General features: G+C 36.4%; 1 protein-coding gene across 1 annotated transcript in view; it reads left to right on the top strand.

The window, feature by feature from the left end:
* Positions 1-8,849, top strand: part of GRAP2 (GRB2 related adaptor protein 2) — a 66,133-nt gene extending 57,284 nt beyond the window's left edge. Inside the window, exons 6-8 of the mRNA XM_034403151.3 lie at positions 638-760; positions 3,872-3,988; positions 6,002-8,849. Coding sequence (XP_034259042.1) covers positions 638-760; positions 3,872-3,988; positions 6,002-6,178 — 417 coding nt within the window. The 3' untranslated portion in view covers positions 6,179-8,849. The remainder of the gene's footprint in view (positions 1-637; positions 761-3,871; positions 3,989-6,001) is intronic.
* The last annotated feature ends 4,413 nt before the right edge of the window (positions 8,850-13,262 follow it).

Raw genomic sequence — 13,262 nt, forward strand, 5'->3', positions numbered from 1 at the left:
CTCTGATGAAAAGTGACCCATTCCAGTCCATTTCAATTGACTGATTCCCAGAAAATCAATGTTCAATCTTGACATTTTTACTTGGACACCATCAAGCTGCCTTGATTCATGGTTCTGACATTCCACGTAAAGAATATGTAAGGGTTACATATTTTTGCAGCCTTGAATTTTTCCTTTGGGAAAGTAACATGCTGCAAAGGAGAACACCACTCTCAAATATAATCTTTTATTTCCAAGAATGTTTCTGGATCCCAAAGTCCCAAAAATGTCTTAGAAAGTAAAAAAGTAATGAAGAACTGCAGCTCAGATTTTTGTTTGGAAGGGAAAACACAGAAAGCCTCTTGAAATGCTAGAAATAGCACAGTTACCTCAATGGTTTGCTTACTGATAAATGGGACTAGTCACATTAATACAGCTTTTTAAAAAGCTTTTCGAGTCCACAAAAATTTATGCTATAGCAATCCAGTTTCTTACCTTACTTTTTGTTGCTTTTTGTTGAATCATAGATTCATGTGTTGGTGACTCTGGGAAAACATATCAAAAAAAATATAATTTGAAAAACAAGGGACATTATTTATGGGAAGGACTACTTATGAATAAATATGCAGTGTAACAGGGAAAACTTGTTTCTTTCCAGGAACCATGTGATAAGAACCAATATAAAAAGGAGCAGGAAGCACTCCATCCATCAATAAAAGATGCAAGACCATCAGAGCCCAATAAATATGAGGATCCTTTTGCATCTTGGCATCATAAGCAGGTAATACAATGATCAGTGGTAGGGAAAAAATAGATCTAGTTCTATGTGATATATCAAGAAGGATTTGTTTCTCAGAATTTTTAACAATAATAACAATAAAAATGATTAGCTATCATGAACTTATCTACAGTAGATATGTTTCAATCAGTTTTCAGTTGGGATTTGGCACCGAGATAGCCTTGGTTACCTTTACTGATGACCTCTTGTAGAGCCAGAATAGAGATGATGCATCCATCCTGCTGTTTTTTTTAATCTTTCCGCAGTTTTTAACACCACTAACCATAGTATCCTTATGAACCATCTTGCTGAGCACATTGTAAGCCGCCCTGAGCCTCTGGAGAAGGGCAGCATATAAATCAAATAAATCAAACCATCTGCAAGGACACCATTTTATGATTACTCTCATCCTTCTTTCATGGTTAGCTCCAGTCAGTGTTAGCAAGCAAGAAAAGGTTGTCCCCTAGACCCTATGATGTGAGGTGACCTTAACATTGTCCGTTCTTGTTTAATGTCTGCATGAAGCCATTAGAAGAGGGGTCTGATGTTCAGTATCATCATCCCTATGTTGATGATACCCAGTTATATCTTTTGACTTTAGACTGGCCAAATGAGGCTCTTGACTACTTGGAAACTATACAGGCCTGGTTGGGGAGCTCTGGTGGCACAGTAGACTAAAGCACTGTTATTAACACCAGCTGCCTGCAATTACTGCAAGTTCAAATCTCACCAGGCTCAAGGTTGACTCAGCCTTCCATCCTTTCTAAGGTAGGTAAAATGAGGACCCAGATTGTGTGGGCAATAAGCTGCATTTATTTAAATATACAAAACGTATAAAGGCTATTGCTTAACTCATTGTTAGCTGCCCTAAGTCTCCGGAGAAGGGCAGCATATAAATCAAATAAAAAAAAAAAAACTGAGTGATTCAATCCTACAAAGCCTGAGTAGCTGTGGATTTTAGGGATCCAAGGACTTTCCGTCTATACTCTTGGATGGAGAAGCACTTCCCTGCTCAAGAATGATGCACAATCTGAAGGTCTTTTTGAAATTACAGCTCGAAAAGAAGTGGCAGCTATGGCCAAGGGAGGCTTCCCTCAGCTCCATCTTCTGGATCAGGAGGCCCTTCAGACAGACAGTCATGCCCTAGTCACCTGAAGACTTGACTACTGCAATGTATTTTACAAGAAAACTATTCAGAAGCTTCAGGTGATCCAGAACATAAATGTTTGAGGGTTGATGGGCATGCCTCAGTATGACTATATGACACCTTTGTTCTACAAGCTGTGCTGATGGCTGGTCTGTTTGGCTTCCATTCTGTTGCTGTCCCATAAAAGCCTTGCAGATCTTGTTGTTCTCCCCGGCCTTGCTGTGAAATAGATGGGGCCGCTTGTGTGTGTTTGCTATTTTTGTTTTCTGTTTATATTGTATCCAGATAACCTCATCTGGGGTTTGTACAGGCTTTTTTGTTACTGTTTGTAAACTACCCAGAGTTAGTTGGAGTTGGCAGTGTCCAGTTTGATTTAAATAAATAAAATTAAGTTTAATTAAAGTTTATGATAAATAGAAATGGATTTTTGTGTTTATAAACTATGAGCTCCTTTCAGCTTAGCTAGTTTCTTAGTTCAGAATTATTCTACATGTATTTCTTTGACATTTGGTTCCTGATTTTAAGACTTTAAGTAGATGCCTATTGATCTCTTATGTTCTATAGGAGGATAGACATGATGAACAATGGCCCAAACTGATATACAAACATAATCAGGTTCTCAATCTTTAGGTATTTTATAATTTTTAGGCATAACATTGCCAACGCAGAGCTTTGTTCAAAAATAAAACATTTTTGAACATTTGAACATTTCCTTTTTGAATTTTTTCTATCTTATTTTTGTGATGTTTATAGTAATGATGCATATAAATAAAATTCAGAGTGTCTTGGCTTGTTATCCTGCTGCCATGCTCCTCCTCCAGCTTCTGGATTTTCATATGGGGCATTTTCCTCCTTGCTGAAGCATAAAGAGAACCTTTGGTTTCATCTCCTTCATTTGCCATGGTCTTGGGTTTGGTCGTAGTTTCTCCTCTCTTAGGTGGAACATACTTGGTCATGGCCTCACTTGGGGGTGCAAGTAGTTGGCTGCTCAGTGACCCTTCTACCTCAACAGAAACACTCCACTGGGTGTTCTTTGAAGCTCAACTCTTCCGTACTCACCTTCAGGAGTTCCTTCTTTCTGGTGCTCCACCCGTTCACAGGCTTCAGTTCTGGCTTTGCATTACTGCATTACACTTGACTTTTAATAAAACTATATCTTTCTCAACAGATGGAGCAAAGGATCGTTTCTATTTAGTTTAAACTGTGGCAGGTCTGACATTAAGCCAGAACTGAGAATTGTGTGTCAAAATTCCTAAATTCAACTTTTCCCTTCCTTGACCTCCTCCCATTACTCACCCCCATGTAACCAATCAAGTTCCAGCAGAATATTTTCATGACAGTCAAAGCACAAGTTGGTATGCAGCTGGTATGCCAGGTGACCCTGAAGCAGTATCTTGAAGAGATACAGCACTTACTTTCATTTTCCCCCTTGCCCGCCTCCCTCTCCACAGTTCATAGCATTAACTGTAAGAGAAGACTTGCAAAGCCAGGGGGAGGAGTCAAGAAAGGAATCAATTTATAGTCTCTACGCAGTTACAAGAGAACAAATCCAATCCCCCTTGAATGCTGTTGAACTTTCTCTAGTTTAACCCAGGTGCAAATGTTAGTTTGAAAAAAAATGTGTGCATATACTTGAGCAATAAATCAATAATTTTGAACCTTTTGCATGTGGACTAGGTTCTTTGAGCCTGATATTAACTCATATGACATTTTAAACAATTTGGTTTAAAAAATAAAGTTGGTATCGTTGAGGTTAAATTGTTGTCCTATCCTTGAAATACCTGTCATTCGATATTGTTATTAATAATTCTAACAATAAATAGAATGTAACTAACCCTGTCACTACAATATATAAAAATCACTACGTTTACTGCAATAGCTATTAATATTAATAGGTGTTCATGAAAATTTGAATTCCATGTTGGATCATAGTCATAGCGGTAATGTTATATTTTTTTACTTCATAGAATAGACATGGCAGAAGCTTGGATATTCAAGATCGGCCTAAGGGCCCAAAGGATTGTAAAGAACTAAGTGCAACATCTATGTTCCGGAGACACACTGATCCAGCGCAACAAGTACAGGTACTGTACACTCATCTTTTTTTGAGAGAGAAAATTTAGTTTGACAGGTAATACAGCTCAACTTTTATTTTTTTTAAAAATAGATGAATTTAATTTTTCTATGTATGTCACTGGAAGAGAAAAATGACATTAAGCAAAATGGAAAGCTTAGGGGAAGCTCTCAGGAACTTCCAAAATGGCAAAGAAACAGCAATACTTAATGTGATGGGAGGTATTTAATAATTTCAATATTGAAGTAATTTAAATAATTGATGGGTATGCATTTTAATTATATTATTTTAATTCATTTTAAGTGTAAATAAAGTCAATCTTAGTTATTGTCTTGATCCCACACACTATCTTTTGGTGGAACCCAGTACAGCTCTTAAATAACAAGCACAGCCTTCAACCCAGAAGTAGCTGGGTGCGTGTATCATGACCTTTGGTTTATAACATATTATGGTACCTATGAAAACCAAGAAACCTAAAGACAACTTTGTGGTTTCTGTTAATTAACTTTGTTAATTAGAACAAGTGCTCACATAGAGGTAGCCCTTGACGTACAACAGTTCGTTTAGTGACCATTTGAAGTTACGGCACTGAAAAAAGTGACTTATGACCGTTTTTCACGCTTATGACTGTTGCAGCATCCCCATGGTCATGTGATCAAAATTCGGATGCTTGGCAACTGGTTCATATTTATGATGGTTGCAGTGTTCCAGGGTTATGAGATTACTGGTACCTTTTATGATCTTTTGATAAGCAAAGCCAATGGAGAAGCAAGATTCACTTAAAAACCATGTTACTAACTTAACAACTGCAGTGATTCACTTAACAACTGTGGCAAGAAAGGTTGTAAAATGGGGCAAAACTCACTTAACAAACGTTTCACTTAGCAACAGAAATTTGGTGCTCAATTGTGGTTGATGACTACCTATAGTCATAAGCATCCTGATAACATATCTATCAGTTACTCTCCTTCCCTGTCCAAAAATGATGGAAAACATCATTCTGGCAGCCATGACACTGTGATTGAAGCTCTACCTATTTTTTATGTGTGCTGTGATTTCTTTTACCACAATCTGTGGATCCCTCTGCTGGAATTCTTTGGTAAAGTCTTAGTTTTTATTTTTACAACAAATCTACATATCAGTACATTTTGTATGCTTAAGTGCCAGTCCACCTTGCTAGGAGAAGCCTTGCAACTGACATACTATAAAGCAAAATGCCAATGTTTTATAATCTTTAGAAGGATCAGAGTGTGGGTATGGATAGGCATAAAGCAAGACACATAGAAAGCTAAGAAATTAAATTCTGTACTGTTTATTATTATGACAGTCCAGTGTAAAATATAATTACAATTATTCTAGTGACTAAACATTTATGTACATAGTAACCAAGCATCTATATACTTCCATTAAAACTATACTAATAGAAATTATTGAAACCTCTGCTCTTATACTGTCTTTTCTGAACTGCTGTTTTTTCTTTCTCTACACACTTGTTTAACTACAGCATGGCCCACCTATATTTTCTTAGCCTACTTAGATAGAGTAGACCATAATCCATCCTACTTATGGCATAATCTGTTTTTTTCTCCTTAACCCACTCTTTCCCAGCATCAGAACTATACTGACTTACTCCACCTCAATTTTATCTGCTCTGGATTTTTCTATACTTTTTCCTTCAAAATCTACATGCTAGTGTTCAGGTAATTCTAAAGAGTTTAGACTTTTTTCTTTTTCTGTAACTGCCTGTGTTCTCAAAATTACAAGGGCATCCTGGCACAGTCATCAGAAATTTAAAAAATTAGAAATATGGAACACAAAACAGGCAGCTTGGGTATGAAAATAATCTGAGGTTTTTTTAAGGGAAAACATTGAGGGGGTGGAGAAATGAACAATTTATGAGGTGGATAAGGTACATCTCTACATTACAAGAAGTTAGGTCATTATGATTTGGTGATAGCAAATTTCACTATAAACTCTAAGATTTGTATTTGTGGCTAATGCATTTCTTTCTCTTTATTGCTAGAGGCCAAAATGGGTCCGGGCCTTGTATGATTTTGAGGCGGCAGAGGACGATGAGCTAGGATTCTGTACCGGAGACGTCATAGAAGTTCTCGACAACTCTGATGAACATTGGTGGAAAGGCTGTTTGCATGGAATGTTTGGACTCTTTCCTGCCAACTACGTGCAGCCAATGAAGTAATAAATTGTCACTGTTTCTCATGGGGGATTAATAAGAATGTGCCATTGTATAAATAGAAGATACTCTTAAAATGTCTGCTTAATGTTTGTAGCTCCAAAATCTTAACTATTATTAATTATTATTCAAACATACCACCTCCGTTGCAGTTCACATGTTCAGGAAGCACTGAGCTATGGACAGCTTTGATTTGTTTGAAACATTATAGCAGAAACGTCCTTTTTGGAGCACTGTCTCAACTCTTAAATTCATTCAGTACTTTTAAAATTTTAGAAAGTAGATTAAAATATATAGGTAGTCCTCAATTTACAACCATAACTGAGCCCAAAATTTCTATTGCTAACAAGACCATTGTTAAGTGCATTTTGCCCCATTTTATGACCTTTCTTGCCACAGTCATTAAGTGAATCACTGGAGTTGTTAAGTTAGTAACATGGTTGCTAAGTAAACCTGGTTTCTTCACTGACTTTGCTTGCCAGAAGGTCCCAAAAGGTGATCACACAAGCCTGGCAACCATCATAAATAGAACCAGTTGCCAAGCGACTGAATTTTGATCACGTATCTGTGGGGATGCTGCAACAGTCGTAAATGTGAAAAACAATCATACGTCCCTTTTTTCAGTGCCATTGTAACTTCAAACAGTCACTAAATGAACTGTTGTAAGTAAAAAACTACCTATATTTAATTGTACAAATGTACATGCAGAACTTTAATTTTTTAAAAAAGGAAAACAAAACAAAACAAAATCCAAGAAAATGATTTAAATAGTATTCAATTTGTTGATCTGTACACCTATCATTTGCATTCATTTTTCTGGAGAAATTTGATTCAGCCCAGTTGAGAAAAATACAGTTTTTTTTCTATCTTGGTTTGAGTTTTTTCCGTACTCTGAGTCCCTACTTTTTGTAAGATTATAAATTTCTAGTAAGAAAGCTTGTAAAATTGCTCTGATTGTTCTTCCAAATATTGTAATGTATACATGCTTATTCCACTGAACAAATGCCTGAGAATATTAACATTTTGCCCTGGAACTGGAGCAAATGTTTCATTTTAGAGTAAATTTCTACTTCCTGATACATGGAAAGAACAAGCAACCCGTTGAAGAATTTGAATTGTAGCCACTATGCTAATAGTGCCTCCTACATAACATCACATAGCTCCATAGCTGATTCACAGGGCAAATCCGCAAAGTAAACATGTCTCAGCTTTATACCTGATAGTAATAAATTCCTTCAAAGAGTATTAGAAATTCAATTATAATAAATATTCTATTGTTCATAAACTATTAATCCAAGGTATGTCCTGTCTCCTCCCAAGTGAAATCAAGAAAAATATTTATCAGTAATTATATTTACATAAACTGTTCATGTCATATATTTTTTTACCATCGTACATGTATTATTTTGTTGTAGTTCCTGAACAAGTTCTCCTAGGCTGGTAAGAGATGCTCTAGTGGAAGGTGTGGTTTATAGAAAAACAATATAGAATAAAAAATAAATGTTTTAGCAATCTAGATTCCCAAAATATACCACCCTTGTTCACATTAGCCTTGTTTGGGTATGATGATTTTAAATGGGTAGCATGACAGAACTACATATTCTAATTGTATCATATATCTATGATAGATATCTAAATATATTTACCACTGCTGTAGCAAAATCTAGGTGGAACATTTTCTGGTATTGTTGAAACCTTCCACTACCTCAAAAAGAACTTGGAGTAAACCTTGTAACTCAACTTTACAAAAGCATTTTATACAGTGGTAAGATTCCACCGGTTTGGGCCGGTTTGGGCGAGCTGGTAGTTAAATTGCTGACTGGCCCCTCCCCGCCCCTCCAGTAGGCTGCAGGGAGGCCTACTAGGCCCAAAATGGGGTGCGAGGTGCAGCATGGCCCCCCACAGCCCATTATTGCTCCCAGGAGGCTGCAGGGAGCCCTACTAGGCCCAAAACGGGGCACAGGGGCAGTGCATCCCTTCCGCTGCCCATTTTTGCTCCCCAAGGGGTGCAGGAGGCCGAGTGCTGCCTGTCAAACAACCCTGGCCATGCCCACCTGGCCACGCCCACCCAGCCGGTCATTAGGGCAGAGAACCGGTTGTTAAATTATTTGAATCCCACCACTGATGATATATGGTTACTTTACCGTAATTCTGATGACTGGTTTAACTGACCTTAAAAATAATTCTGTAGAAATAGATAACTAGTAATCTTTTGTGAATGGTAACTGAACGTTCTGAATGACTTATTTCAGCCAAATCATCCTGATTTTTTAAAAAAATCATTTTTAAAAATACAAGTACAATATCATCATGGTAAACAATATTTATCAATGCTGACAAACCACTGCCCATTCCTTTCACCGTCAGAAGAGTCTTTAATGTAAGTAAAAGCTTTTTGAAGTGGCCTCATTTGCATGAAACATAAAAGATTCCATTTACGTTAATAGAAGCAGCAACTGGAAAGAACTGTAAATGTAGATATCAGCTACTATAGGAAGCAGACAAATAGAAGATTCACAATGAATTTAAATGCAAAATATAGAGTCAAAATATTGCATGCATTAAGAAATAATGCCCCAAAATGTTAGAAAGGATAATGTATAAGTTACTGCAAAAGGCAAAAGACAACTTTCCACTCATTAAAACTTCATAAGTAGCCAATTAAAGAAATGTAGAATACCTTGCCTAAGTGTCCCACTATATGATAAGGAACATTAGCTCCAGTTCAGCTTCCTTATAGCTTTTTTGACTGAATAAATATTTCTAATGCATTCTACCTACAGTATGTCTCGTCTTCCCCAAACTATTGCTGAATATCAATAGTCTGTTCTGCAAGTGACTGCAAATCCTCGTACAAAGATGTATTATATCCTACTGCAGTTTACAAATACCTACGGACTGAATGTTAATCCTACCTTAAAGCAGTCTTAGAATATAGAATATATAGAATAACAGAGTTGCAAGAGACTTTGGAGGTCTTCTAGTCCAACCCCCTGCTTAGGCAGGAAACTAGTGCTATCTTCCCCAAACTAGTGGTGTCCTGCTATGTTGGGATTAAGACTTCAAGAATTCCCAACTAAAAAAGCTTTCTGTAATTTTGATTAGGAATTCTGTGACCTGTAAACCCAACATACCTGGGTAACAGTGCTTTATGGCTTTGTTAGGGAGGAAGGCAGGCATTGTTTCAGAAACTTGTCCTTCCCGACCCTTTTATAAAAGGGATGCGGTGGCTCAGTGGCTAAGACGTTGAGCTTGTTGATCGAAAGGTCAGCAGTTCAGCGGTTCGAATCCCTAGTGCTGTGTAACAGGGTGAATTCCCGTTACTTGTCCCAGCTTCTGCCAACCTAGCAGTTCGAAAGCACGTAAAAAATGCAAGTAGAAAAATAGGGACCACCTTTGGTGGGAAGGTAACAGTGTTCTGTGCGCCTTTGGGGTTTAGTCATGCTGGCCACATGACCATGGAGTCGTCTTTGGACAGCGCTGGCTATTTGCCTTTGAAACGGAGATGAACACCGCCCCCTAGAGCCGGGAACGACTTACACATATGTGCGATGGGAACCTTTACCTTTATACCCTTTTATAGAACTTCAGCCCCTAACACAATGCAAATCTTGCATACAGTGCTCCTGAAGGAGGTACTGCCCTCCAGTTTAAGGATCATTCAGCACTGGATACCTACCATTATACATAAATCAAGTTCACTCATTATGTTAACCCATAATTTGTTTAATCATGGCTTACTGAGTACGCCACAAATTATCATCATGTTACCCAATTTGGAAATGAAATAACTGCAAGAAAACAACCAAGCTCAGAGAACACCAAGGATCCCACAGTTCAATTCTGAACTATAGATATTCTCTTCTCTCAGTTTACAAACTGTAATGGCTAAATTAATAGATTACACAAACTAAAACCAAACAAACCACATTATTATTAAGAGTAATACATAGATCGAGGTTTACTGTGCACATGCAGTGATCAGGATAAGTAAAAGTAGAAGAAACTCTGTTAGTCCTCTTTGCTACCCTCTCACAAACTGCAGATTTATGTTATCCCCAACAGAAGACCTTTTCCCTGATTTTGGTTCCAGGCTATGAATACATATATTTGGTCATTTCTTGATAGGCCTTCTCTCCTTATACAGTATACACTAGACCTTAATCAGGGTGCGCTGTTAGGAAATCTCGGGTGGGGGCGGGGGAGACCCTTCTTTACTTCAGTTTTTTCATAATTGTAACTTATTGCTCTTATTTTGAATTGCATCCTTATTTTTAATGTGTGTAAACTTCAGATTGATGCCAATGGATTGTATTTATTTTCTTATTTTATTATCTGTATTTTTTTTACTGTAATCCACCTTGAAAGATAGGTATTTTTAAATAGGATAAATATAATATGTACATATATAAATACTGTTGAGGTAATGTTTAGATATTAAGTTAGTTTGATATATTAAATTATTTAGTGATTCTTTATAACATTTCTAAACTATTCAAATTATAGTTTTATTGTTTTTGCATGGTGTCATTTTTGTTTTTATTGTGATTGGATAAGAAAAAGGGAGGTCAATCTCTAAGACAGGGTTTCCCAACTTTAGTGATTTCCAGTCCCTGCTGAACTTATTCTGTCGTACTCTGAATAAACACAAATTCTAGAGCTGAGCATGTTTTGAAAATGATTAAAAGTTCTTTGGACTTCACACAAGCATGGCTCTTCACTATTCATTAAAGAAGCCCAACTTTCTTAGGTGTTTGTTTGAACCTGGAAAAAATGCTGCCTTTTAAGCAAACACATTGACTTTTAGAAGATTCTTTAAAGCAGCAGATTTGAAGGGGGTGCACACTTATGCAACCACATTATTATAAGTTTTTTATTTTTATTTCCCCCCCCCCAAAAAAAGGTCTGTTTGTTTTTCAATTGAATTGCACAGTTTATATGTTATATTAAAGGTGAAAAAAAATCTGTAGTAGTTTATCTTCGTCTGATATTTTTTTTTACATCTTTTTACAACTGGCATTTAACATGGGTGTATTTATATCCACTGTATTTAAATTCATTCTACTGGTTCCATATCAAGGAGGTTCATGATTTCAAAGAAATTCGTGATATTCTCCTTCTAAATGAGTTCTGAAGACTTTAATGTAGCCTTGTCATATAACCATTAATATCCTGAAAGATGCTCAGCCTCTTCTCAGTAGCACGTTGAATGCCATCAGGCTTGAGGTAATCTGGTACTATATTGTCAATTGCTTTATCTCAGCATTTTTCAAACTTGGCTTCAGACAACTGGGAAATTCTGGGAGTTGAAGTCCACGTGTTAAAGTTGCCAGGTTTGAAAGACACTACTTTATCTTATCTATTGACATTTGGGGGGGAGGGGGATAAAATGGAATAATTTGTCATGACTTTCTCCCATGCAATATCAAATGATGCATTTGCAATTGTCATTAAAATGATCATTTGCTTCTAACATCTTCCTATATAACTATTGCCGAATATAGGTGCCTATTTGCTTTAACTGGCAAATGGGATCAGTCTGGGTGAAATCTGCTGGAGTATATACTATTACTATGCACTCCAGGGTTTTCACTCATCCCTCCTAAGAACACTCCATCATGTTGAGCAGCACAGCAGGATTTGGGGGGACGGACTTACTAATCTTTCATAAATTTTTAAAGGCATAGCTTTTCCAGAGGCTGTATGTATTATAATCTCCTCTCTGTTATTGGATTAGATTTTCTTGCCTTTTTCCCCAATGTGCTGTTAGATATAAGTTTGTCATAGTTGTTAATTCTGATATATAACCTGCCTGGAGTTGAATTTGTGACTGAGGTAACACACACATTAATTATATAAATAAGTTGCCTCTTGGAAATTTGTCATACTTTTTCCTCTCAAAAACAGCAACTAGTTCTATAAATGCAGACCATATGTAATCCATACATATAATCCATGTACAGTTGTAGAGTTAAAAGTAAAGATTGATATATGACAGGGTGTGACAAAAATTCAGATATCTGGACTGGAGGGCCTAAAAATTGGCTTTTTTCCAAATTACAAATCAGGGTCTGATTCAAAGTGTGTAATGATTCTGTCTATACTTGTACTGAGTTTAAAAAAAGAAAAAAGAAAAGAAAAAAAGAAGAGAAGAGAAGAGAAATATAGTGATGAAACTATTCAAGACTAGCCTTTTGAACAGCCATGAAACATCTTTTATTCTGCGTTGTCTTTTCTGAGTTAATGCTTTCTGCATATTTTTACCACTGGGTGAAATTCTACTTTGATTTCATAGTATTCATTTAATTGATAGCACAAATTTTAATGTACAGAAGTGGGTGTACAACAAATGTATATTTTACAGTTTCTCATATGTAAAAAGAGGGATAATTATATTTAATTACTTGTCATATAGCAATATTCTAAGAGTAAATTAATAATTTGAAGATATTGCTTGTTATAAAGCTTAAATATACAGTACTGTATATATTGAGATGTGACGATTGTCTTCTTGTTTTTTTAATGAAAAAAATAAAATAGAAGTTAATTTTATGGTGTGGACACATTAGTTTGTGAAGACATGGACTGAGAAAATCTTATCTGTCTTAATATCTTAATGATAGAAGTTTTATATATAACAGCATAAGGAATAATCTGTCTTATCTGATTGATAATCCTATATCATGCAATATCCTGCAAAGTAGATATATGCCTTGAGCATCTCTATTCATAGTTGCTGATATTTTTATTTCCCATAAAATTACACCTTTCCTTCTTTCTACTGAAGTAGCTTAGTGTAGCCATCATAAGATATGCATTTCTTCTATATAGGTTTCGGAAGACCTATAGAAACTTTTGCCTAATTTCAAAAGACAATTTATATATATAGAGAGAGAATATTGAACTCATCACCCAGAATGAGCAGGTCTTTCTCCTTCCCCTTCCAGATATTTCAGTGCTGCCTGAGAGAGGACTTAAAACAGTTCTGTCTTCTCCTTTACTGGAGAGCCCATAAAACTGTTAACGGGGTAGCAACAAAGGAGCCGACCCCAAAAAATACCTTGTTTCCTTGGATATGACCTAACATCTT

Source organism: Pantherophis guttatus, chromosome 7, assembly GCF_059756535.1.
Source record: "Pantherophis guttatus breed Tessera chromosome 7, ASM5975653v1, whole genome shotgun sequence".
NCBI lineage: Eukaryota > Metazoa > Chordata > Lepidosauria > Squamata > Colubridae > Pantherophis > Pantherophis guttatus.